This window comes from Bremia lactucae, linkage group LG4 (genome assembly GCF_004359215.1).
Source record: "Bremia lactucae strain SF5 linkage group LG4, whole genome shotgun sequence".
Taxonomy (NCBI): Eukaryota; Oomycota; class Peronosporomycetes; order Peronosporales; family Peronosporaceae; genus Bremia; species Bremia lactucae.
Genome location: NC_090613.1, coordinates 6,409,028 through 6,433,153, shown reverse-complemented (window position 1 = coordinate 6,433,153; position 24,126 = coordinate 6,409,028). Strand labels below are relative to the sequence as shown.

Genomic DNA, 24,126 nt, shown 5'->3' with positions numbered 1-24,126 from the left:
CTGGTCTATTAGACTGAACCCATGTGCTCGAAGAGCTTGTTTGGTAAATGAGCGTGCTAACACGAGCAGGCTTAAATTCGAACTCATCGCATTGCGCTATGGCAACTGCCTCTTCAAAAGTAGCAGGATAAGACCGAATGATTCCGTCCGTACAACGCCGTCATTGAGGCCCCGCGTAAAGATGCATAAATGCAATGGGAGTTCACAACTCCTGGACAGAGTCCCCTAGGATTCGTTTTTCTCTGTCGAGTCGCTAGGAGCCGTGCTTGCATGCGAAAAGCCTGATCAGGCGGTGCAAACATACTGGTCATTTGCTGTTTCAGCGAATCCCACGAGGGAAAAACGTCGTTTACAGACGTGCTGCACGATAGTGCCCACTCCATGGCTCTACCTCAAAGTTTGGAAATGGCAATAGCCACCTTTTGCCGTTCTGGTAAGAACAAGGCGGATTCATTGGACATTTCCATTTGCTTTACCCAAAAAGGGAGATTTTCTCCCACTTTGCCCTCAAATGTCTTCACATTTACCGTTAGAGGGCGAGCCTTCGGCTCTGAGTCAGGTACAGAAATGTACCGGGTTGGCATAGATGCCGCTAAATGGTCCTGTACCTGACCGATCAGGGAGGCTTCGTATCGCATAAAGGCTTCAAGCCTTGCATGCAGGACCTCTGAACCCTGTGAGTGTGATTACGAATCACATTGTGGAGTCAGCTGCCGGCGGCTGTGTTAATACACAGGCAGCGCCGAAGGTCCACCACTCGAAGAGGTCGAGTGGATTGAGACATGAATGTACGCTTAGTGGTCGACATTCAAGGAGTATACCGGTTGCCCCAAAGGGACAACACGATGATCCAAGGTCGAGTAGAGAGTCGACCGTAGTGGACCCGACTGTGTTAGCGCAATCACACTCGGAAGACGTTGAGGGAAGAGGTCCCCACGTACTTGAGGAGAAATCTCCTCAAATAGTTGAAGTTACTAGACTTCTAGATCCCGAGAGATTACTCCCTCGGCAGCCTGTGGATATATCCCAGGAAGAAACCGAGACGTTGAATGTCTTGATTAATGACGGATCAAGAGTAGGCGCTTATACTTCAGATATGTATGTGCCTACGAAGTTAAGTTCGGAGATAACTCAATTACCAACCCTAGAACCCAAGCGGTTCTTGAGAGATCTGCATAGTGGCAAAATTAGGCAGATCTGCATACACGTCAGAGAGGATGAATACGTTAGCGATATTCGGTCAGCGGTAATTTTTGCAGAGAACAAACGGGTTCTCTGCAGCTCATCGATATACGAAAGTGTCCTCGACGTGAAGACTCGGATTGGAAAAAACACTACTCAATCCTGGGAGTCGCTTAAGACAAATCCTTTATACAAGCATTTGACGGAATTCAGGGATGTATTCCCCTGAAGCAGTTCCATGCGAGTTGCCTAAGGATAACGGCACTTGACATGAGAACGAGCTCAAACCGGGCTCGAAGTACTGTGTCATGTATCAGGGGCCACTGCCTCGTGAACAAGTGAGCGATCGATAAATTCTTTATCAATCGATATAGCGAACCATGTAAGGCAGTCAGCCTGTAGCGGAGCTACCTCGCTCCTAAAGTCAGAAGAAGACTTTCAGACTCAGAGAGTCACTTAGTTCTATTGAACTAATGGGTTTAACAACTCAGGGGGTCGTACAAGCTATTAAAGCTTAAGGAATCCTATTTCAAGGGGTTCAGGGGCTCGTAGAAACAAGTGACAACTAGTTCCCAAGAGGATATACCTTAGAAAGGCTTCTATCTCTTACAGATCAATGCGGAAGCCTTTGAAAGGCATTTAACGCATCAAGATTAAAAGATGGACTGCACTTTATTTAATTATTTAGATTTTAAAGCCTTACGCTAGCTAATTTAAAATAGATTTTGGACGCCAGATTTATATCTGGCGGCGACCACATTTGTTACCCATAATAAATGGGATTTAAGTAACTAACTATTTTAAAATTATATAATAGGGTATTTAACCCATAAAGTAATAGTACCACAACAAGGTTCTTCAACCGATGTGTTCCCCTTTACACCCCCCGCCCCATCGGACTGTTGACACCGGGTGACAACATTCGCTGAATTTCCTCTTTGAGGTTGGAACCCAAACAGCTAACCGTTCGATTGTGTTTTTCTTTCCTTTGTTTCATGATATTCAAGCGTGAGTCATAGACCCCTTGCACCTTCCTCGACGATGAGGAATGGTGGACTTTGAAAGTCACTCTCCATCAAAACAGAAGGAGAAAGAACGTCGTTCTTTCACGCCTTCTCCTCCGGATGAACGTCGGCGGGCCCCGAATCCGTTCCCAGAACGTGGTGCCGCTGATGTCTTAACTGCATTGAGCATGACGGGACCCTGAGTCCAACATCATTACGAATCCGCTCGATGAAGAGCAAGAGCAGACAATCCTCATAGAGGAATGAGTTCGTCGTCGAGCTGCCGATATAGCGAAAGCTAAAGCTCATAGTTAATACAAATTCACTCCGCTTAGTGCGGACGAGCGTCTCAAAGAGAAAGCAGGCCACAGCTTGGACCCCTGGATCTACGGTGACCCGGCGAGGACGCCGGAGGAGATCGCTGCCCGCGACGCTCTTCAGGAGCAATACCTTACGCCAAAGGTAATGACGCGAAGCCTGTATCTGACGCGTTTACGTGATCAAGCCCATGAGGCTTCGGTGACCTCCATGAGGGAACTTTCGATCGTTTTGTTTCCAAACGAAACAAGGAGTGAAAACGAAGTCTCATTTGAGAACTGGGCTCACCGGGCCCGCCGACTTCGTAATATTTGGAATATCAGAGAGTCTGCAGATAGGAATGATGCTGGTTTGGATTGGTAACTTTACTTCGATTACGCTAAGCTTAAGGCCGAAGGCCAGTTACGTTCGGCATTTATGCCACAAAACGAAGAAAGGCCTAGCCGATAAATTCAGTGTTTCGGTTGACCGTACAACCATGGATCGAAGCCGTACTGATTCTATATATACACCTAATCCCACGTTTAGTGGTGGGAAGCGTCGTTTGATGCGAGTTGACCCTGAGCTTCGCGCTCAAAAACATCAATGGCGTATGGGTAATCTTGCCGAAGAGGTACCTCGAACTCCCAAGAGTTTTCAGAAGAGGGTAACCCTAAACACTTCACCAGATACTGGTATTGGCCCTTACGACGACGTCGCTTTTAGAGTTTCTCTACGTGAAACTGAAGGCTCCCTCGCGCATCAAGCAGCGCGAGAGGGGCCAAAATCTCGGTGGAGGCATCTGATGCTCTGAAGCACGAGGTGCAACTTCTTCGTGATATCCTTGCTCGGGTTAAGAGCTCTTTTGAGACGGTTCGGGACCGTCTTTCAACGCTGGTGCATCAGCAGTCTCGTTTAAAGGGCCAGCTGGACATCCTGGTGAGGATGCAGCAATCTGCGGCACGACCGCCTCTCTCGGCGCAAGCGCCTTCAGGTCCACGTAGGAATGGCCCCGATATGGCTTAAGCAAGCCAACGTAGAGCACTGGGTGTGTACGCAGCTTGCTAGGAAGGTTTAGCGTATAAGCTAGGCCTTTCTTGTCCACGACCGTAAATGGTCCAATAAAGCTCGGGCGCAATTTGGTCTTGAAGACCGCGGAAACCAAGTTGGTAGGTAAATTTTTAGCGTTTAGTAAAACTCGGTCTCCGACCATATAAGAATTAATGCAGCTTCCGCCTATGGCATCTGCTCGTTCTTTTTGTTTGTCTTGGCTATCAGCCATCGTATCCCTTACATGTCTTAAGACACTTAATCGCGTCGCGGGAAACTCGCTTACTTGTTCCCGAACGGTAACAGGGCTGATATCAGCAAGCCTGTCGGCTAATTCTCCCCCACCAAGCCCTGAACCACGCAGAGTTATCGTTAATGGAACGCGTGGGTGGGTGAGACCGTTGACATAGAACGGAGTATAGCCGTTAGAGGCATGTACAGCGTTATTTAACGCAAATTCCTTCACTGGGAGCATTGAGCTCCAGCGCTTTGGTGTCTGAGCACACACGCTTCGTAAAACGTCTTCGACGCGATTGGCACGTTTAGTATGACCATTGGTCTGCGGATGGTCCGCAGTGGACATATCCAATCTGGTGCCAAGCACTCTGGCATTTGATTTACCAAGTTTGAGGATCGGTTGATTTCCAGCATTTATTCATGAAACGGGAGTCCCGATCAGAGACAATTGCCACTGGCAAACCATGTTATCGAAACACGCGATCAATAAACAGCTGAGCTGTACCTTCACCATCAATGGAATCCGGAACGGCCGCTAAGTGAGCCATTTTGCTCAGTCTGTCAACAAAGACCACTATGCTGGAGTTAACGGCTGAATCTTTCGGCAGTCCGAAAACAAAATTCATACTTATGGACTCCCAGCAAGCTATGGGGACGAGAAGGCTCGCCAGTGGCGCAGCAGCATGCGCCGAGGATTTAACCCGTTGGCAAATTTTGCATGTGCGAAAATATGTGCTGACCCATTATAAAAGGTTGGGCCACCAATAAATCTGGCTTACAGAGCCGTAGGTCATTTCTCAACCGAGATGACCACCAAGGACGGTATCGTGTGCCTCAAAGAGGATTCGGTACTTCAAATCCTCATCATGAGAAACAACGACACGCGGAGGGTCTGCGGTGTCTGTGCAATAAAGCAACAGGTCGCTATCGATAGAAAATGATATAACCTTGCACGCAAACGTGCCGGCATTAATACCTGAGTCAGAGTTCCGTAGAGCTCGTAGCAGAGCGACACACTATTCATCCTTGGCGTAAGTCGAACGGAGTAATTCAGGAATAGGCGAAAAGATAGTCGTTAAATGAGAGAGCTCATAATCCGGCCTGCGTGATAACGCATCGGCCAAAGCATTCTGCTGGCCGGGCTTATATTTCACCTCGAAGTTGTATTTCGCGAAAAAGGATAGCTGTCGGGCCATTCTTCGTGAGAGATGGGGTGACTTAGTTGCCGTGCGTAATGACGCGTGATCTGTAAATATCACAACGGCTTAGAGCTGAGCAGATGAATTCTGAAATTGACTAGAGCATACTTCATAGCAAGTGACTTTTTGTCATGAACTGGGTAGTTCTTCGAAATTCGATGCGTCACAGACGACACTGAAAGGCCAATTTGGGTTTGGCAGTGCCAGAATCGGGGCATAAATAAGACTATCCTTACTGCTCGAAAAGCATTATGTTCGGTGCTAGTCCAGCACTATTCTGTATCCTTTTTAAGGAGAAAAGATAATGGCCTAGCCATATCAGCGTATTTTTCACTATATTGCATAAATAATTGGCAAGGCCCCAACCACTCACATCTCCTTGCTTTAAATCGCACGACACACACTCACGTAAAGGTTATCAAAATAAACAAAAGAGGCTCTGTGTCAATCTAAATATTACAATGCTGGATAATGGAATCACGGTGAAGAGCGCTTTTAAGATTACTATGCTGTAAAGTATACAGAAACTATATGCACTAGCCAATTTAAGCATAATGTCTGCGTTTCATGAGGTGGAGCACAATGGCAGCTACAACTCCGACACTTCTGTCAAAGCGCTTGAGCTCTCGCGTCGCGATTTACTTTGAGACTTTGTGCGTGTCGTCATCTTGCAACTCACACAAACCGCGACAGTTGCATTGCTACAGGCATCAGGAACTGAGACTTTTTCGACGTGATGACATGCATGACAGATGGCGTTGCCACAAATGACACAATTGTATCGTCGAGTGTCCAGTAGCTTGATGGCCCCAAAGTGTTCGCTGCAGCACTGACAAAACTCTGCCGTACGTATATCTGCCCATTCGGACCGAGGTGCAAACATCTCTGGATCGAATTGCTTACGTGTCACGTGGGCAATCACTCGATTAAGAACGGCACCGAATCGAGGCATCACGTATCGTGCTGCTAACCGTGGTGCAGCACCACCGGCCTCAAGGCCTACAAGGTACGCAACCTTGGTCTCTGACCCGGCCTTTCCCAAGTTTTGAACGAAATACCCCGAACGAAACATGCGACTGCGGATAAAACCAGGAGGCACGTCAAATGCAGAGCCTTTCGGCAGACTGAGTGAGTCCCAGACGCAGTAGCCGACTGTTGAGCCATCTGGGCAATAAATGACATCTGTTGCTACGACAACGCACATGTCACGGTGATTGCGCAGTAATGTCGGGGTCTTAAAAGCTGTGTACCGAATGTATGACGAACGCATCGGATTGTCTTCAGATGGGTGTTCCAAGACGCTTAAAATTTTCGCATCCATAATGTTGTCATACATGACACGGCAGCGCTGCAGCAACGTGTCCGTGTCAGACACCAGGAACAGCTTGATGACGTCCTCTACGGAAGCACTCGTGGCGCTAATACAGCAGAATCTCGACTGCCCCTTCGAGACGCTCGTTCGGTCTTCGTAGTACACTACATCGTCCTTGCACATCTTACTGCGCCAGTGTTTGTCCCGCGTTTCTTCGTGCATCATGCTATCGAGCACATCTTCGACAGCACCAATAATTTGCTGAACTAACAAGTCCTTCACGTCGTCCGGCACCTGAATATATTCATTTTTTGACGCTAAAGAGGGGTTCATTCCAGTTGTGTAACTCGACTCTGTCGAAGGCGGCTGCATTAAAAGCGCAAGGGTACCGATGCCGAGGCGTCGATCGATCACTTTGGTTTATGGCGATAACGATTTTCGGACACTGAAATAGATGTACGGTTAGGAACTTTTTTCCTCGCTTTTAGGTAAAGACGATAGCTATTGCCCACTAGCACCAATATAAACCTGAATTTGCAAGAAAAGGTCATGGACTCATATAGATTGATTAGCACAGCATTACTGCCCTTCGGCCTCGTAAAAAAGTCAGGCTTCACTATATCTTGAAGCGATGCAGTGAAAATTAGTTTGTATTTTAGCTTGATAGAGCAGGCTGACTTGTGCAGTAGCCGATTTACATACATGTGCCATATTAGCTTGTTCTTTCCGCACGTAGTTTACGGATAATCGGGCATTCAGACATTGGTATGTGCAATCAATCATGTCTCAAGTGCAGTGTTGAGATAAAGCGTTTCCAAATCTGCAGTGTAGGTCATTTTTCTCCATTGATAGCCAGATAACCAGCTGCGTCCTGCAAATCGGCTGGAATGCGCTGAGCATATTCTTCCTGCTACAAACCCGCTCTGCGATCGTTGTTTCCATAAGCCCGCTTGCCTTTGTACAGTCAAGGAAGTAAATTTGACAGCCGTCGCCCGTCGCTATTTAAACAATTTCTTGAGATTCTATCATACATGAAGCGCGAACCTAACATTTAAAATCAATGACAAGAGTTTAAGCTGCAGGCTTTCTTGTCGTTGTGGTATACGTGATTTCTGTCTCTCGTCGAGTGACTGCATGCTGCATGCAAAAGAGCAATCAAGCGATCCTACACTGCAACATTTCGAAAATACAAAGCGTAACTGCGTCAATTATTATGGCACCCTTACATCCCAATTTTCTACTTCGCATCCGAAAAAGTATCGTACTCAAAAGTAAGTTAAAAGAAGATTACGAATCAACTCGCATATTATGCTACTGTTGTATAATCTTATCAAATATATGAATTCAAAAGCGTGACTATAAATGTAACGGGCTAAAGGTGCCCTAATGATACACAGTCCCCGCTAAGTACACTTGGTGTACTTATGGGGATGGTCAATTACTACACTAAAGTAATTAGACCCAGCACTCGGGTGTGGTTCACATTTGTGACCAACCCTTGTGTATGTGATGCACATAGGTGCATTCACATTAGGAGGGATGATGGCTAGCATCATCCGTTACGCGAGGTATCTAGAAAGATACGCTTGCAATACATATTAAATGTTATCTATAGAGATGACATTTTGATTGGTATATATAGGTTTTTTTTATATAATGCGATTAAATGTAAATCAGCTTGAAAACTACTTCCTACTTGGTAAGTGCGCACAAGGAGCCGGATTACCGCTCCCATGACGACACTTAACTAAAGTACTTAGTGAGTTGGGTGAGGTCGCTAAGGCACCCACCAGAACTACCTCACTGCACGCAAGAGAAGACGGTCTTACCGCTTCCTCGCTATGCTAGGATGTGTGTCTAAGTAGAGCGTGGCCGCATTACGACGAGCCCGCCTACAATAAATGAAGAGGCACCCTATGCTAGAACTGTTAACAGCACTAGTCAACCTCACTGAAACAGGGTGAAGGTGGGATACCTCGACTACTTACCGTTCACGACGTGCAGAAGAAGGTTATTAGTAGCTAATAAGCCTTGGCCACAAATGTTAAACTCTTCCAAGGCTTTAAGATAGAGAAAAAGTTAAACTGTATTAGTATATTTAGTTCTTTGCTAACGATCTTCTATCGACTGGCTTCAAATATTGATAACCAACTTTGCAATGCGCCTCCTTGCGCGACGCCTGACGTGTCTTGTAACGATTAGCGAATCAATAGATCTTATATCTTATTGCATCAATATTACCAATTTTGGTAATATTTGAACTATAAAGCCAACTTTAGCGAAATACACAAATTAAGTACTTCTTTATTTATTTCCTCTCATGTAAAATAATAAATATCATTAATCTTATATTAAATAATACTTATGTAACGAAAGTTCCCGTTACATCATTCCCATCTTAAAGAACAGTAACTATAGTGACTAATGTAAAGTGACAGAGAGAAGTATTATGTCTATCTTTGTTGAATACCACTTTTTTATGATTCCGACTTTCAATTGCGTTTCAAAACCCGTGCGCGTCGCCTGTGAGGCAGCAAAGCTAGCAGCTGCACGGCTCAGCGCAGCTGTTAGCGATGCGAATGTTTCACAAGACGCTTATGTGTCTACTGAGGGAAAACGTCCCCTTCTATTCCCATTGGACGTGACTGGTACTGCAATGGGGCTCACTTCATCTGGTGTTGTTGCTGCGGTAGATTTAATTAAAAGGGAAAGTACCCTTTTATTTGTTTTAAATAGTTAATCACTTAAATTCATTCATTATGGGTATCATATGTGGTAGCGCCAGATCTAAATCTGGCGGTCGAAATCTATTTAATTTTAGCTAGGATAAGGTATTAGGTTTATATAATGGAATAAAGTTCATTTCCCAATTTAATCTTAAAGCGTCTAGTGCCTTCCTAAGAGTTGCGCGCCGATCTGTGAGAGACAGAAGACTTTCTAAGATACATACTCTCGGGCACTAGTTCCCATTTGGTTAATAAACCCTAGAATCCCTTGAATAAAGATTCACCGAGGTAAACTAGCTTGTACGACTCCCTGAGTTGTTAAATCTACTAGTTCTATAAAACTAAGTGAGCTCCGCTACACCTGGTAGCAATCGTAGTAAATCTACGCCTGAGTCTTTATTAAACTAAGCCTCTGCTGAAATGGAAACGTTTCCAGACATTTCACAGACGAAACGCGCAGCATTTAAGAATCGCAAAACCTTGTTTGGGCTACAACATATTAAAATGATCATGTCACAGGGACCAGAGATTCTGGATGCAAGGCTTGAAGCCTTTATGCAATACGAATTCTGTCTTCTCGGACAGGTACAGAACCACTTGACGGCATCTATACCAACTACGTACATTTCGGTACCTCATCTAGAGCCCAAGCCCCGCCCTTCTTTGGACATTTGAGGGTAAAGAGGGAGAAAACCTTCTTTTTTAATCAAGCCGATAAAGCCTTCCATAGATCCGGCCCTATTCCTAACAGAACGAAAAAAGTGGCCATAACCATTTCCAAGCTCGAAGGTCGAGCCATGGCATGGGCACTCTCGTGCAGCACGTCGATAAACGTCACTTTTCCCTCATGGGTTTTGCTAAAACAGCAAATGACTTGCATGTTTGCATCGCCTGATCAGGCTTCTCGTATGCGATCACGGCTAATAGCGACTCGTCAGGGTAAACAATGCCTAGGAAACTATGCCCAGGAATGGAGAACTCTCTTTGCATCTTAGACCTGGTGCAAGAAGCAATTGTCGTAACGGTTTTCATGGGGGTCTCAATGAGAAGTTGCCAGAACGGTATCATTTCATTTCCATCGTGCTAGTTTCGAGGAGGCAGTTGCCATAGCGCTATGTGCTAAATTCGACATTAGGCCCGCTCATTTTGGCACGCCTGTTTACCGTACAAGCTCTTTGAGCACTTCGGTATCGGCTAGACCAGAACTCATAGATCTAAACCTCGCTGAGGAGGGAAAAGAAGCACTCCAAGCTGTTGAACAGCATCAAACATCCGTAGATGTTTATGTGCGGATGCACGGAAACCTTACGTCCGGCTTGTCCCCTACGAAATACGCGGAAAGCTGGAAAGAGCACCAACTCCGACCTATACCAGAAATCTGGCACGGTGCGGGAAAATGTCGATACCCAGTAGGTGCGAAGCGCCCTACTGGGAAAGACATAGACTCTGTTAAACCTCTAGGAGATTAAACTAAACAGGACCTAGCCCCAATTAGCTCGGTGTAATGACTCCAGGCGTGAGTACAATCCTGGCTTTTAGTCGCTTAAGCGACTTTGATAAGCCATGGTCAATTTTAATGGACTCAGGAGCGTCTTGCAATTATGCTTGACGTCTTTACCTTCAGGGAAATCAACATAACGTTGAGGCGCTTACAGCGCATGAAAGTGATACATTAACTGTTCGCTTAGCGATTGGGTATCGTGTCACTCTTCCTAAAGTTCGATTGAACTTAGGCATAAAGTTTCTGGATTTTGACAGCATGGAACGCTGTCTCGTCCTTGATTTGGATTCATCCTTGACATGGCCTGGCTTGAACACCATGAGCCGTGGATCGATTGGAGGGCTAATTCCTTTGGCTCCACGCGTAATGTTCCTTGCAGCGTTTTGAAGAGTCATGAACCCACCTTTGCAAGGCAACAATAGCGCTATTGGCGGGATCATTGACTGAGTTTGTCAGTGTGTTAGACATTGGAATGTCTGAGTTGATAAACTTCGATGTTAAAACAATAATTGGGAGCGTGACTTAGAAAAAGGGAGTGGAACGGCACGTACTCCGTCAAGTGATACTCATTATAATAACGATTCGCTGAATGCTGAAAGCATTGTTGTTGGCTTAAGACCGAGTCATCAAGGGTGCTATATCCCAAATATACGTTGCGTGGCACGTCTAACTCCACCGAGTGTGGCCGACCGAGGTGGCACCATACTGAGTGTCAGTAGTGACACTATTGGCGGTTCGCCAGGACCATAAGGGTGCAAAATCTTTGAGATACGTGGAGTGGCACGTCTTAGTCCACCGAGTGTGGTCGGCCGAAATGGCACCATACTGAGTGTCATTAAGGACACTATTGGCGGTTCGCCAGGGCATCTTGGGTCAAACCCTTCTAATGCACGTGAAGCAACACGTAAACGTTAACCGGATAAGGAAATTGAGTTACCTAACTCCTTGTCGGGTGTTAAATTAGACACCATGTCTTGTATAGAACCAATACAGGCTGGAAAACCCGAGGACGTGAATGTCCCGGCCTCTATGTGGCGTATTGTCTCCACTCCAAGACTGGGTAGACGCGAAGCGTTTATACCCTCACAAAGTGATACGAGTGAGCAATTACACACGCTTGTAAATGGTGTAACTGGTTACATTGAGGAAGAAGTTAGCCTTGCGGCAATTTCTCCGTTACATGCTCTTTTTGAACTAGACGAAATGTCTATTGATGAGTGCAGCCGAGCCTTAAAGGCTGGACACTTATCTGAGATGGTAGTCATTCGACCAACGATTGAGTTAAACTCATCGTCACTTCTGGACGACGCTGTTCTAGATGACACCAAATCTGCACTTATTGCGCAGAGTAGAACAGTTTGACGTCATTGACGATTTCTTCCGTATAAGCACGAGGATGGAATAGTACAAGAGAGCAATTTCCCAATTCGACACCGACATTTTGTGTCAACGAGCCAAATGGTAAATGGCGCATTGTACATGCCTATAATAAGCTTAATGCTGCCACTGTAGCAGCACAAACTCTCATTCCTAGAAAAGATGCTCTTCAGAACAATATGATGGGATGCAATGTACAGTGCACTTGACTTAGTCGATGGTTATTACCAACTGGTCATGCGAGCTAGCGATATCCTGCTTACCGCGGCTACCACCCCAAGCGGTATACTTTGGTAGTGGTTGGTTATGCCACAAGGGCTTTCCAACGCCCCGGCAACATTGAATCGTCTAGTGACGCAGCTGTTCCATCGGAACAGCTGCGTCACTAGACGATTTTATGCACAGACTTAGTTTGATGACATATTTGTCCACAGTCGTGCGGAACAGGGCCAGACGGATGTGGAAAACCACATGGACCATTTGTGAGCAGCGCTCGAGTGTATGCGCACAAATTAATTGTATGCCATTGCATCTAATGCATTTGTGGCGCAGAAGAAATTATCTTCTTGGATGCTTCATTTGGATGCGAGGCCTTGAAGCGGATCCCGCTAAGGTAAAAGCCATAGCTGATTGGCCGATTCTTAAAAACCAAAAGGATCTGCGTGGGTTAGGTCTCGCCATCTACTTACACAAATATGGCGAGAATGATATGGCTAAGCCATTAGCTTATCTCCTTAAAAACGAAACTGATTGGTGCTGGAGTAGCACCGAGAATGATGTTTTCAAGCAGTTAAGGATAGTCTTATGAATGCCCCGAATCTGGCTCTGCCAAATCCAAATTGGCCTTTTAGTTCCTCTGTGACGCATCGGACTTTGTTATTTGCAGTGCTCTGTTACAAACAGATGATGCTGGGCGTGAACGTGTAATTGCGTTCGAGTCTAGCAGCTTAAAGCTGCGGAAAAGAACCACCCAGTTCATGACGAAGAGTTATTGCAATAAAGTATGCTCGAGTCAAATTCAGAGTTCATCTGCTAGGCTTTAAGCCGTTTGTAATACATACAGATCACTCGTCTTTACGCACTGCAACTTAGTCGCCGAATACTATTTCGAGGTGAAATATAAGCCTGGCAAGCGAAATACTTTGGCTGATGCTTTATCACGCAGGCCAGATTATGAGATCTCTCATTTAACGACCATGACGTGAGAATTAGCTAATATTCTTGCTGATATAAGCCCCATAACCGTTCGGAAACATGTAAGCGAGTTTCTCGCGACGCGATTTACTGCCTTAAGCCATGACCGTGGTACGATGGCTGATAGCCAAGACAAACAGGAAGAGCAAGCTGGCGCTACAGGCAGAAGTTGTATTAATTCTTATTCGGTCGGAGATCGAGTTTTGTTAAACGCTAAGAACCTACCTGCAAACTTGATTTCCGCGGTATTCAAGACCTAATTGTGTCCGCGCTTTATTGGACCATTTACGGTCATGGCCAACAAGAGCGTAACTTATACGCTAGACCTTCCTAGCAAGCTGCGTACAAGCCAAGTGCTCAACGTCGGCTTGCTTAAGCCATACGGAACATTTCCCACGTGGACTTGGAGTTGCGTGCGCCGAGACAGGCGGACATGCCGCAGATTGCTGCATCCTCACCAGGATTTCCAGCTGGCCCTGTAAACAAGGTTGTTGACAACGTTAAGAGACAATTTTGGACCGCGTCAAAGGAACCCTCAATCCGAGCAAAGCCCTCACGAAGAAGTTGCAACTCGTTCTTTAGAGCATTGAAAACTTCCACCACGATTTGGGCCCCCTCCCGCGTTGCTCGATGACGAGGGAACCTTTAGTTTCATGTGGACAAGTTTGTGAAGTGACGTCGTCGCAAGGGCTAATACCAGTATCTGGTGAAGTAACTTGGGTACCCCTCTTGGAAAAAATTATTGGAGTTCAATTCGGCAAGATGTCCCGTGCGCCGTTGTCGTTTCGAGCGCCGCGATCAGGTCAACATGATTCAAACGACGCTTTTCACCAAAAAGATGATAATAAATGGATCTATAGCCTCAGTGCGGCGGTTGTGCGTGTAACCAAAGCACTGGAGTGCTGGCTAGACTTACCCTCGTTTTAAGGCATACACGCCGGACGTTGCTGGCTTTTGGCCTTAAGCTTAGCGAAATCAAAGCGTAGCTTCCGTTCCAAACGAATCTCAGCCACATCTGCAGACTCTTTAATAGACCAGATGATCGGGATTTCCCTCCTTGAAGTCACCGAAATCCCACGGGCCTGATCAGGCGAACGCGTCAAATACTGACCTCACGGCATTATTTTTGGCGTAAGGTATCGCTCATGAAGAGCATCAAAAGCAGCGAGTCCTCTAACGCCCTCGCCTTGGATCCGGAAGTCCAGATGGCCAAGCTGAGACCCGTAACCTCTGTGAGGCGCTCTTCGTCATAAATCGATATGCACAGTGAGCTTTTGCTTTCACAAGGTCTCTGTAGCTCGACGACGAGCTAGTCCCTCCATGAAGATTGCCTGCTGTTGCTCTTCATAAAGCGGGTTCGTGATAAAGTTGGACTCAGAGTCCAGTGTCCTGGGAAATGGAGCTAAAATGTTTGCGGCACCACGTTCTGGAAACTGATTCGGGAGCCGCCGACGTTCGTCAACGCGAGGAGGGGTGTAGAAGAGACGCTCTTTTTCTTCATCCCCCAATGGTGTGTGACTTTTATAGTTCACCATTTCCTTATCGCCGAGGAAGGCGCCAAGAGTCTGTGACTCACGCTTAGGTGTCATTAGACAAAGTAATGCAAAACACAACTAAATGGTTAGCTATTTATATTCCAACCTCAATGAGGAAATGATGCGAATATTGTCACTAGGTGTCAACAGTCTGATCCGTAAGTGTAATGGGGCACACTTCGGTCGGTAAATCGTTGTTATAGTACGTTTACTTTATGGTTAAAACACCCTTTAATTCTTTTTTGAATAGTTAATCGCAAAATTCCAAAAACATCATTTATTATGGGTAACATATGTTTAACCGCCAGATATAAATCTGGCGGCCGAAATCTATTTAAATTCAGCTAGGGTAGGGTTTTAAATTTAAAAAATAGTATAGTCTTTAGTTTCCCTTTAGATCTTGAAGCGTGTAGTGTTTTTTGAAGGCTCGCGCATTTTTCTGCGAGAGACAGAAGTCTTTTGAAGGACATACTCTCGGGAACTAGTTGCAACTTGGTTCTACGAACCCCTGAATCCCTTGAACTAGGATTCACTAAGCTACCCTGATTTGCTAAACCTATTAGTTCTATAGAACTTAAAGACTCTTTCAGTCAATAAGTTCCTCTGACTTGACGAGCAAGGTGGCTCTGCTACAGGTATAAGTCACCTGCTACTCCCAAGGTGACTGCGCCGGGTCGGCGTCATCTTATGACCAACGATCGGTACCATATTCCGCTGTTGGACTAATCCAGCCTTCAAAAGCCTGTTGATGACAAAACAGAATTCTTTATCGATGTTTTTCCGGCAACCGTGGTACACTTGTAAGCGGGCAAAGTATATCTTTCCTTTTTTCTAAACATTTGAACAGAATGTGCAGAATATAGGCCGCGACGTCTGGCTTGGCAAACTTGATGCTTTCCGTGAGCGGTTCGAAAAACGAGCCGTCGTAGGTGCAAGTTCTAAGTTGCTTTGATTGCCTAGAGAGGCAGTGATACATTGATTCTCGTGAGGGAACTCATGTCCATGTTGCTATATGGGTGCAGGTCATGTCCTTAAGGGGGTAAAATGCCTTATAGATCCCCACTGGAGAACGCTCATCTCTTGTGAGATGCGCGAAGGGATTGAGAACCTCCAATCCTTTAACGTGCGCGGAGCGCTCGTTCTCTGATGAATTCCTCGTCGATGAGGATGTGTCTTGTCGTACTGTTGGACAAAAACCCGGAACGTCCACCATCAGTTGGGAACTAGGATCTCAATTATCATGTGAGGGTGGATACCCTGGCCAACGAAACATATAACTCGTTCGAACTCCTTTCACCTCACGGTGGTTCGATAAACGTTCAGCAAGGAAACGCTTTACATTACTCGAATCCGTCAATGGATGTGGAGGGGGAAGGAAACTCGAGTACACCCAGTTCGCCGATCCCGAGTCAACATCGTGACTTGGATCGCATTCTTCAAGATTTCACGGGAGGACATTGATTACGAGCGATCCCGTCGCCGCGAGTTAGCGATGACGGTCGATTATATTTCCCCAGACCAGTTGAAAAAATGTGCGCAAGATGCGACTGATCACCTGGCGAAAGAATGTAAATATCATAACCTTCAAAACAAGCTGGTGACAGCTCGTCAAAAGATCTCATATTTGAAGGTGAAGTGGAATGTCTGGTTTGTGAGAACCATACTTTACCCCAGCAATATCATGCTTTAGCTTGAAACCATCAGGCCTTGGCAGACGCCTTAGACCATTCCGAAGTGATTCAGAATCGGAAGAAGCCTCGTACTGTTGGTACGGGCGGATACGCCCGACAAAAACTGTTGGATGCGTACGCGTCCTATGCGGCAGCTCGATCGTGTACGCATTGCCTTGGCGGTGCAGTACACGAAATAAGCTTATATACCTGACTAGTTATTTATTACTGACCACATTCGTAACTTCATGTTTTGGTGGATTTACCGTAGCCAGTATGACTTGATCATCGGCAATAAATGAAAGAACGTTTGCTTTCCATTTTTGTCAAATCCTATTTCTGTCACTCCATGCATCAGCGATGGAATCCGTTCAGCCTGGACCACTGCTTCTCTAGCTCATCCGATGACTCGGCTTTATTTTTGTCTTCAGTGTGACCTAAGCGCACTGCTTAGATGTCATTTTTCTCATCAGTGAGCATTATTGTTCGCACTCATAATATTGTTCTCGATTCAGAGTCTTCTCAGCATCGTTATAAAAGTCAGTAATAGCCTTTTTGCTATCGTTCAGTTTGTCCCCTTCAATTTTGATTGATTCAACATTGGTGTCCTTCGCATTGATCGTAGAGTCAATGTGCGGTGAGCAAGAGCATGATTGTTGTTTTTTCGAGCGAGTCCCCTCCCACTCCCAAACAAGGTGGATGGCATAAGCCATTCACGAAAAACGCTTTATGCATTGCGGAAGCATGCACTGATTTGTTGATGGCAAAACTCGCCATCGGCAAAAGCTCGCTTTTACTAGTAAACGAGTGGAGTTATCGCGAAGTATTTCTTCGAGAAAACGATTTGCATCTTCTGTCTGATAATGTCCTTCAGGATCATCAATTGCTGACATTTTCAACCGTGATCCAAGTCATTTGAACACGGATTGCAAAACTCCGTCGTGAGACGGGAAATCTTGATCTGAAATTATTTCACGGAGTTACCTGCCACTGGGCTTTTGTGCTCAGTGATTTACTTTCACGGTCGCTGATGAGAAGCGTGGAAGGGAGACACTCGAGTGTTGACATGAGTGGCAGCGAGTATTTTCCGGTCTGATAGTTTATTTGTTTTAGGGATGTCCTAAAATATCTAGATCCCCCTAAACGTAATAGTCAGCCACTATCTACTTTAGATAGTAAATTGTAATTAATCCTTACTATCAGTATTTCAAATCTAGTATCGCACCTAAATGAGTATTTTGTGTACATCGTTACAACACTCCGACTCAATATAGTGACCACTTTCACTAAAGTCAAATAAAAAAATACAAAACAAGGAAAAACGAATTGCGGGACACACACTGCGCTCTCGCAGTGTGCTCGGCCTTCGAGAACTACGCATGTGCGACGAGACATTGCGTTGTTCAAAGCGCTCACACTGCTTCTCGCTTCGACGATGATAGCCGAGACGCATGACATGGACGAATATTGAAAGACACAGCCACACCGTGACTTGAAGACATGGTGGCAGGAAACCGATATGTCGGCACGTTCACGCCGTACAGCGTGGACGACTGCAGTGGGATCGTCGACGCGACGACGATCCGCGGCGCTATCTGCTAGTTATTAGAACGTCTTGTAGAAGCAAAGGAAAATCAGTTACGCCAGACCGCAACGTGACGACGGCATGGCTCGACGAGTCTTGGTCGAGGTTTCTGGTTTGTGGTGCAGAACATCTTTGGTCCATAGTTCTTTCGAGAAAAGACGCTTTCGTACTCGGTGAACGCGCAATGCCCAACACCGACTGAGCACATTGCGACACGATGTCTGTGAGGGATCATGCAGTCGGATCGTGCCGGCTGCTACATCCACTCTCGTGAGTGGTGGAAAAGTGTGAAGAGTTAGGGTTGCTCGGCCAAGTCCGGCCGAGTGGCTCGAGAAGATTCGAGAGAACTAGCTGACCGAACGCGTGTGAGAGTTGATCGCTCGTGGAAGCGACAAGTCCAGTACACCACCGCCCGCGTGGTATCTACCAGGCGGCCGACCCCGATCGACTAGAGCTGTGGATGCTCCACCGCTGCAACCGCCACGACTAGCGGCCCCCACTCAACCGCTAAACGCGCCGATTGTAGGTCAATGCCGATCGCGTTCACCCGCTCGAGCGTATACGGATGAGCCGCCGCTCGGGCGTCCTCGTACGCTTGTCTCAGATCCGGAATATCAGCAACAAGTGTGGAACGCGGCTCCCACGTATCTGATGTCGGAGGATGGCAAAGTCAACGCATGCGGTAGTGAGCTGATGCATAGCGTTCATCGCCGCGATGACCAGCATCATGACTGGTACGACGGTCGACAAGACCATCGACAATACATCGAGTCACACCCTCGATATCTACTAAGGGCGTAGAACCATCACGCTGATATCGCCCAGCATGCGACGAGCCAGGTTGATCACGCAGCGCTGACGTACGAGCTGGCGCTCTGTAATGCTGTTGCGTCGGAGACGTTGGCACAACATGCACAGCTGCAGGGAAAACTAGTGCATCAGCAGACGCAGCAGATTGTCCGATTCCAGCGGGCCATGGATGCAACAGCAGCGATGTCGTATTTGAGTCAGCCGGCTCAAGCGGAGCCGAGTGTTGAGGATCGCATGTCGCTTGAGAACGCAAAGCACGCGGGTCAGTAGGCTTGATCAACGCCGGCTGCTGAAGCGACGGCGCTGACTGCGACGATGGCGGAATAGTCGGCACTTGCGAAAACGACTGCTGGAGAGACGACGAGGCCCGTGTGAGGTCGACTGCTGGAGCGACGACGAGACCCGTGTGAGGTCGACTGCTGAGAAGAATTGTGGAAACACGGTAAAACGCTAGGATGGTAGCGCTTTGGCCGCATCGAGCTCGGGCTGTCGTGCGTGTACGCGTCTCCTTTCCTCTCGAGTACAGTTAAGGGTTCAATGTAGCGCGGCGCGAATTCGCTCGCGCCGAGGTTAGACACTGAAGCACTGTTGATGTTTGACGATGACAATAACATTTAATCACCGATCTTGTATTCGTCAGAGTTTGTGAACGCCCGTGCGCATCCGCGGACGCCTTTCGTGTATCCAATACCTCTGTAATGGAGTCACGCACGAATCCCGCGACGGACTGTCGATGGAGAACGAATCCTCCTGAACCAGACAGCGAGACGTTCGCCGTCTGTCGTTGTGCAGCGGACGAGTGTGGTGCTCGCCGACCTTCTGGATCAGGCAATCGCACCCGTGTCGCGGCGCGTGTACTGCGGCAACTGTCTCTGGATAAAGCGATTTGATTGTCGCTTTTGACATTTGTTCGCCGATAGTAAATATATCACATCAATTTGATGTGTCGTATTGCTTGTTCTTTCCGTCGCGCTGGTGGATTTTGCATTCACGTGTGGGGGGCACCAAGCGGACGGCGCAGCCAGCTCTCACGACACGACGCCATGCGCAGATCGTGTGCGTGATAAATTGCTGGTCAGAGGGAGCGTCGATATGGCACTCAACGACGCGACGTCGGGATGAGCCGCTTTCGTCGCGAGTGGTACGTGCGCTTGCGCTACTTCTAGGCTTGTTGCGTGTGTAGAGCTCGATGTACTCACATCGGGCAGTGACTCATGAGCGTTTGTAGCTTCTCTCCAGCATTGAGTCACTGGGAATGGCTTGCGCTGTTCATGGCGAATTCAGCCATGGGCAGGAAGCCAGTTCTCGACGTAAACGACGCCGTGTAGCTGCGCGGAAGATATCCTCGAGTATGCGAATGACGCGCTCGGTCTGTCCATCTGTCTCTGGATGGGCAGCTGTCGACATCATCAAGCGAATGCCAAGCAGGTCTAACATTCGCGACCAGAACGCGGCTGTGAACCGCGGGTCTCTGTCCGAGACGATCGACTCGGGCATGCCGTGGTGTCGATACACGATGTCTAGAATCACTGCGGCTGTCTCTTCCGCGGATCGACGACATGACAGCCGCAAGATTTGCCATTTTACTTAAATGATCGACGATGACAAGGATCCCATGGCGACCTTCCGCGTCGGGAGGAAGACAGAATACATGGTTCATGCTGACTGAACGTCAAACTTTAGTCGCTATCGGCAGCGGATGCTGCGGCTCTTGATTCGCGGGTGACAGCTTGACGCACCGGCACGTCTCGCACGAGCGAACCCAATTGCGGATCCATATATTCATGTGGGGCCAGTAGTTGTTGCGAGCCAGTGCAAAATACGTCTTCTCTTGGCCCAGATGGCCGGCAGACGCCCCATCTTGGAACTTGTGAATTACGTTCGCACGGACACCATCTTCCGTGGGTATAACTTTGCGGAGAGCGTCATGCTCGTCGATCTGATACAACAAGAGGCCGTCAACGACTGAGTAGCGCCCGACACGGGCGCGTTCTGGTGCAGCCAGCTTGTGCGACCCGTCTGGTGATGGATAGATGCAGTAATCAGCAATCGAAGCATTAAATGGATCATTGCGATACGCATTCACAATGTCGACATACAGTTTAATCACTGTAGTCACGACTGTGATGTTCAAACCGAGAGCGACGCACGCTGCACACTCATCGTCGTCACCATCGTCGACATTGGCGGCGTGGCCAAGATCCGCACGTGGTCATAATCGGTACGAAGCGAAAAAGCGTCCACGATAATGTTCGTCGCGCCCGGCTTGTAGAGCCCAAAGTGCATTTTACGATGTACGACAGCCAGCGCGCCATACGTTAATTGAGATGTGGTGTCTTGACAGCCGTCCGCAGCGATGTTTGATCCGTGTACACAACGAAAGCCTGTTTGCCGAGTAAGTTCCCGAGTGCTTACTACATCGCAAGTCATTCCTTGTCGTGAACTGGGTAGTTGCGCTCGGCAGCCTTGAGTTGCCTATACTGATAGCTGATCTCGCGCTCGACGCCGGCGTCACCGTGCTGCATAAGCGCACGACCGATCACAAAATCGCTGGCGTCGCACATGACTGAAACGGTTTGGAGCTATCAGCAATCATCAAGACGGATATAGCTGATAGGCTCTCCTTCACTGCGGTGAACGCGTCGCAGTGCTCTTGTCGCCACTTTCCCACGACATGAGCAGTTGTGAGAGAGGATAGGTCGTCTGCGCGAAGTCTTTCGCGTGGTGATGCAAGTAGTTGGGAAGGCCAAGCCACTGACGAAGTTTTTTGGAATCGGCCAAACGCAGATAGACGTGATCTTCTCCGGATCAGCGCAAACTCCCTTTGCGCTGACGTAGCTGCCGAGAAGAGGGCTCGGGAGCACCGAAAATGCACTACTTCAAGTTGGTATACAGCTTGTTCTCGCGCATCGCCGTGAAGACACGACGCAGATGACCAAGTTGTACAACAACGTCAGTTGCGTCTTCAGTAGCGCGGATATGGACGACGATGTCGTCGAAGTATGCGGGTGTGAAGTCACGCAGCGTGCGGAAGACTTGCATCACCATACGAGTTAAGGCCATTGAGGCGTTCTTGAGTCCCTGCGGCACCACGAGCCACTCCTAGATCATGCCTCTAGCGATGCTGACGGCTGTCATCGAAACGTCAGATTCTCGCATGAAGATCTAGTAGAAGCCGTCCGTGAAATCGATCGCACTGAAGATCGTGCTACCCGTCATGGTGTCTATCACCATGTCTTTGCGAGGAATCGGCGTTTGAGCGGGAGTTGTCACCTCGTTTAAATTTTATAGGCATGAACAATGCGCCAGCCGCCTATCTTTTTCTTGACTCAGAAGATGGGGCTCGAGTGTGGCGACGTGCTCTCGCGAACGTGGCCGGCAACACGTCGGCTCGAATATCGAGTAAGTTGCTTCGACTTGACCTCGTGGCAGAGGCCACTGACGCGTGATACAGTACTTTCAGCCCGGCGCGAGATCGACTTCATGCCGTACACCCCGATCTTTTGGCAGACTCAAAGGGATCTTGTCTGGGAACACGTCCCCGAACTCGCGAGCGAAAGCAAACACGGGGCTACCGAAGCTCAAGCTCGCCCCACAACAAACTGTGCGGCGAAACGTTCTGCCCGCGAAGACTTCAGCTACATGCCATCTGAACGCTCCTGATTATGCACGGACGGATCCGGTATGACGATGCACAATTGCTGGACCTCGTCATTCTGAATGGCGAGCAACAGTTCGTCCGACGTCAGCTCCAGGAGTTGCGAGATGCCATGTGCATCACGAGGAGGACCCGAGAGCTGAATGTCGTGTTGCTCAGCACTCTCGCTGATCACGCCGATCACCGAGTTTGCCTCCAACACCGTTGTGGATGACGTCTGTGATGCGACTGGTGACTTTTGTTCAGAAGCGGCGCGCGCCAAACATGACGATTGGGCGGACGGCGACAACGGCGAGTGCTCACGACTGCAGTTGTCAACGTTGCTAGAGGCGCAGAAGCCGCTGCTTGCGCGGAGACAGACGGTTGAGACACTGCTATGTTGTATGCTGGACTACAAGCCACTGCTCAGCCTTTACGCACCATTAACGCTGTCTGGACGGTGTGCCTTGATCACGACTCGAAAACATCTGTTCAACAAAGTTCACGCATAAGACGTTGGAGCAGACAACAGATGAAGGGCCATCGCTCTCTCCGTGCGAAATCGCTGTCGCAGAGTCGGGGCATACGACTGCAACATGCGGCCGCTGATCGACTGACCGTTCAGGACAGCGAGCACAGCGTTGACGTCGATGTCGCGCGGCTTCGTCGTGCAGTTTAGCCACTCGATGTCTGGTTGGTATCGGGCGAGCCAGGCATTTTTAAAGAATCAGTCGAGCGATCCGCTGAGTTTGATCACCAAGAACTCATCGCTACTCGCAAAGCCGTCGAACTCATAAGATAATGAAACGGAGTGACGAGGAACTGAGCGTGGTTCCCCGTCGGCGTATCGCTCGAACATACAGGTTTGTACCCGCGAGGATAGCAGATAAATATTGTTAGCGCAAACGATATTTCTAGTCGCCCCAGAATCGAGCAAAAGGCGGAACGTTCGCTTTGCGCCAGCACCTTGTAGACCCAACACGATGAGTCTTCTGTCGCTGCTGGAGGAGCTGTACTAGTAGAGCAGTTGCTTGGCCCATCGGGCATGCGGCCAACAAAAAAAACTGTTACGACCATTAGGGCGGGCTACTTATACCGGCGCTCCATGTTTCTTGAAAACAAGGAGACACCAACTGCTTGAGCTATAACTCCTGCGACAACAATAGTGGGCGTTCGGCACTTCGCCGCGCGATGACTGAGTTGGCGACGACGAAACCGCGTAATCGCCTTTGTTGCTGTCGTATTCTTGGACACATTTGACTTCGGATTGTGCTTGGCGAGCGCTGCCACGACAGCGGCGGCGACGACCACGTCGAAATTCATGGGTTCCGGCTCGTTTATGGAACGAACCGCGTGTTTGTAAGATGACTCTGTAGTCGTGATGGCGAATGCGTCCTCGATCAACGCGGGCGGCTTGTGCGTCAGATAGATTTGCTAATGACCCGCATTGATGCCCTATATTAAAATGTGGACTTAAGTCACCAGAAGAATCGAGTGGGTGAGCACGCACCTAGTCAAGGTGGATCGTTCGTTGATTTCTGGCGTCGTGGTGAAAACCGCGGCGACAGTCACAACGTAGCCAAGCCCGACAAGTTGTCGATGCGTTCGAGGACGTCCCACTCCTGAACCGTGAGGTGTTGCCAATCGCGATGGTGCATCGCGAACACACCGTCAGCGTAGATGACGGTCGAACTCATTTCGTTGGATGGACTTAAATTTGCCACCAAGTGTCACGGGGCGTTTGTGCTCCGTGATTTGCGTGGAAGGGATACACTCGAGTATTGATTGAAGTGGCTGCGAGTATTCTCCG

The 24,126-nt window shown here is 48.1% G+C and overlaps 2 protein-coding genes across 2 annotated transcripts; both read right to left on the bottom strand.

Annotated features, from left to right (window-relative positions):
* Positions 1-5,558: 5,558 nt before the first annotated feature.
* On the bottom strand, positions 5,559-6,653 carry CCR75_004931 (uncharacterized protein; the record flags this gene model as incomplete). Its single annotated transcript, XM_067963017.1, has 1 exon — positions 5,559-6,653. The coding sequence occupies one exon, from the start codon at positions 6,651-6,653 to the stop codon at positions 5,559-5,561; it is 1,095 nt and encodes a 364-aa protein (XP_067817052.1).
* A 16,749-nt stretch (positions 6,654-23,402) lies between these two features.
* On the bottom strand, positions 23,403-23,639 carry CCR75_004932 (uncharacterized protein; the record flags this gene model as incomplete). The annotated part of the gene is made up of 1 exon (XM_067963018.1): positions 23,403-23,639. One exon carries the CDS (start codon positions 23,637-23,639, stop codon positions 23,403-23,405), a length of 237 nt encoding a protein of 78 aa, XP_067817051.1.
* Positions 23,640-24,126: the final 487 nt, after the last annotated feature.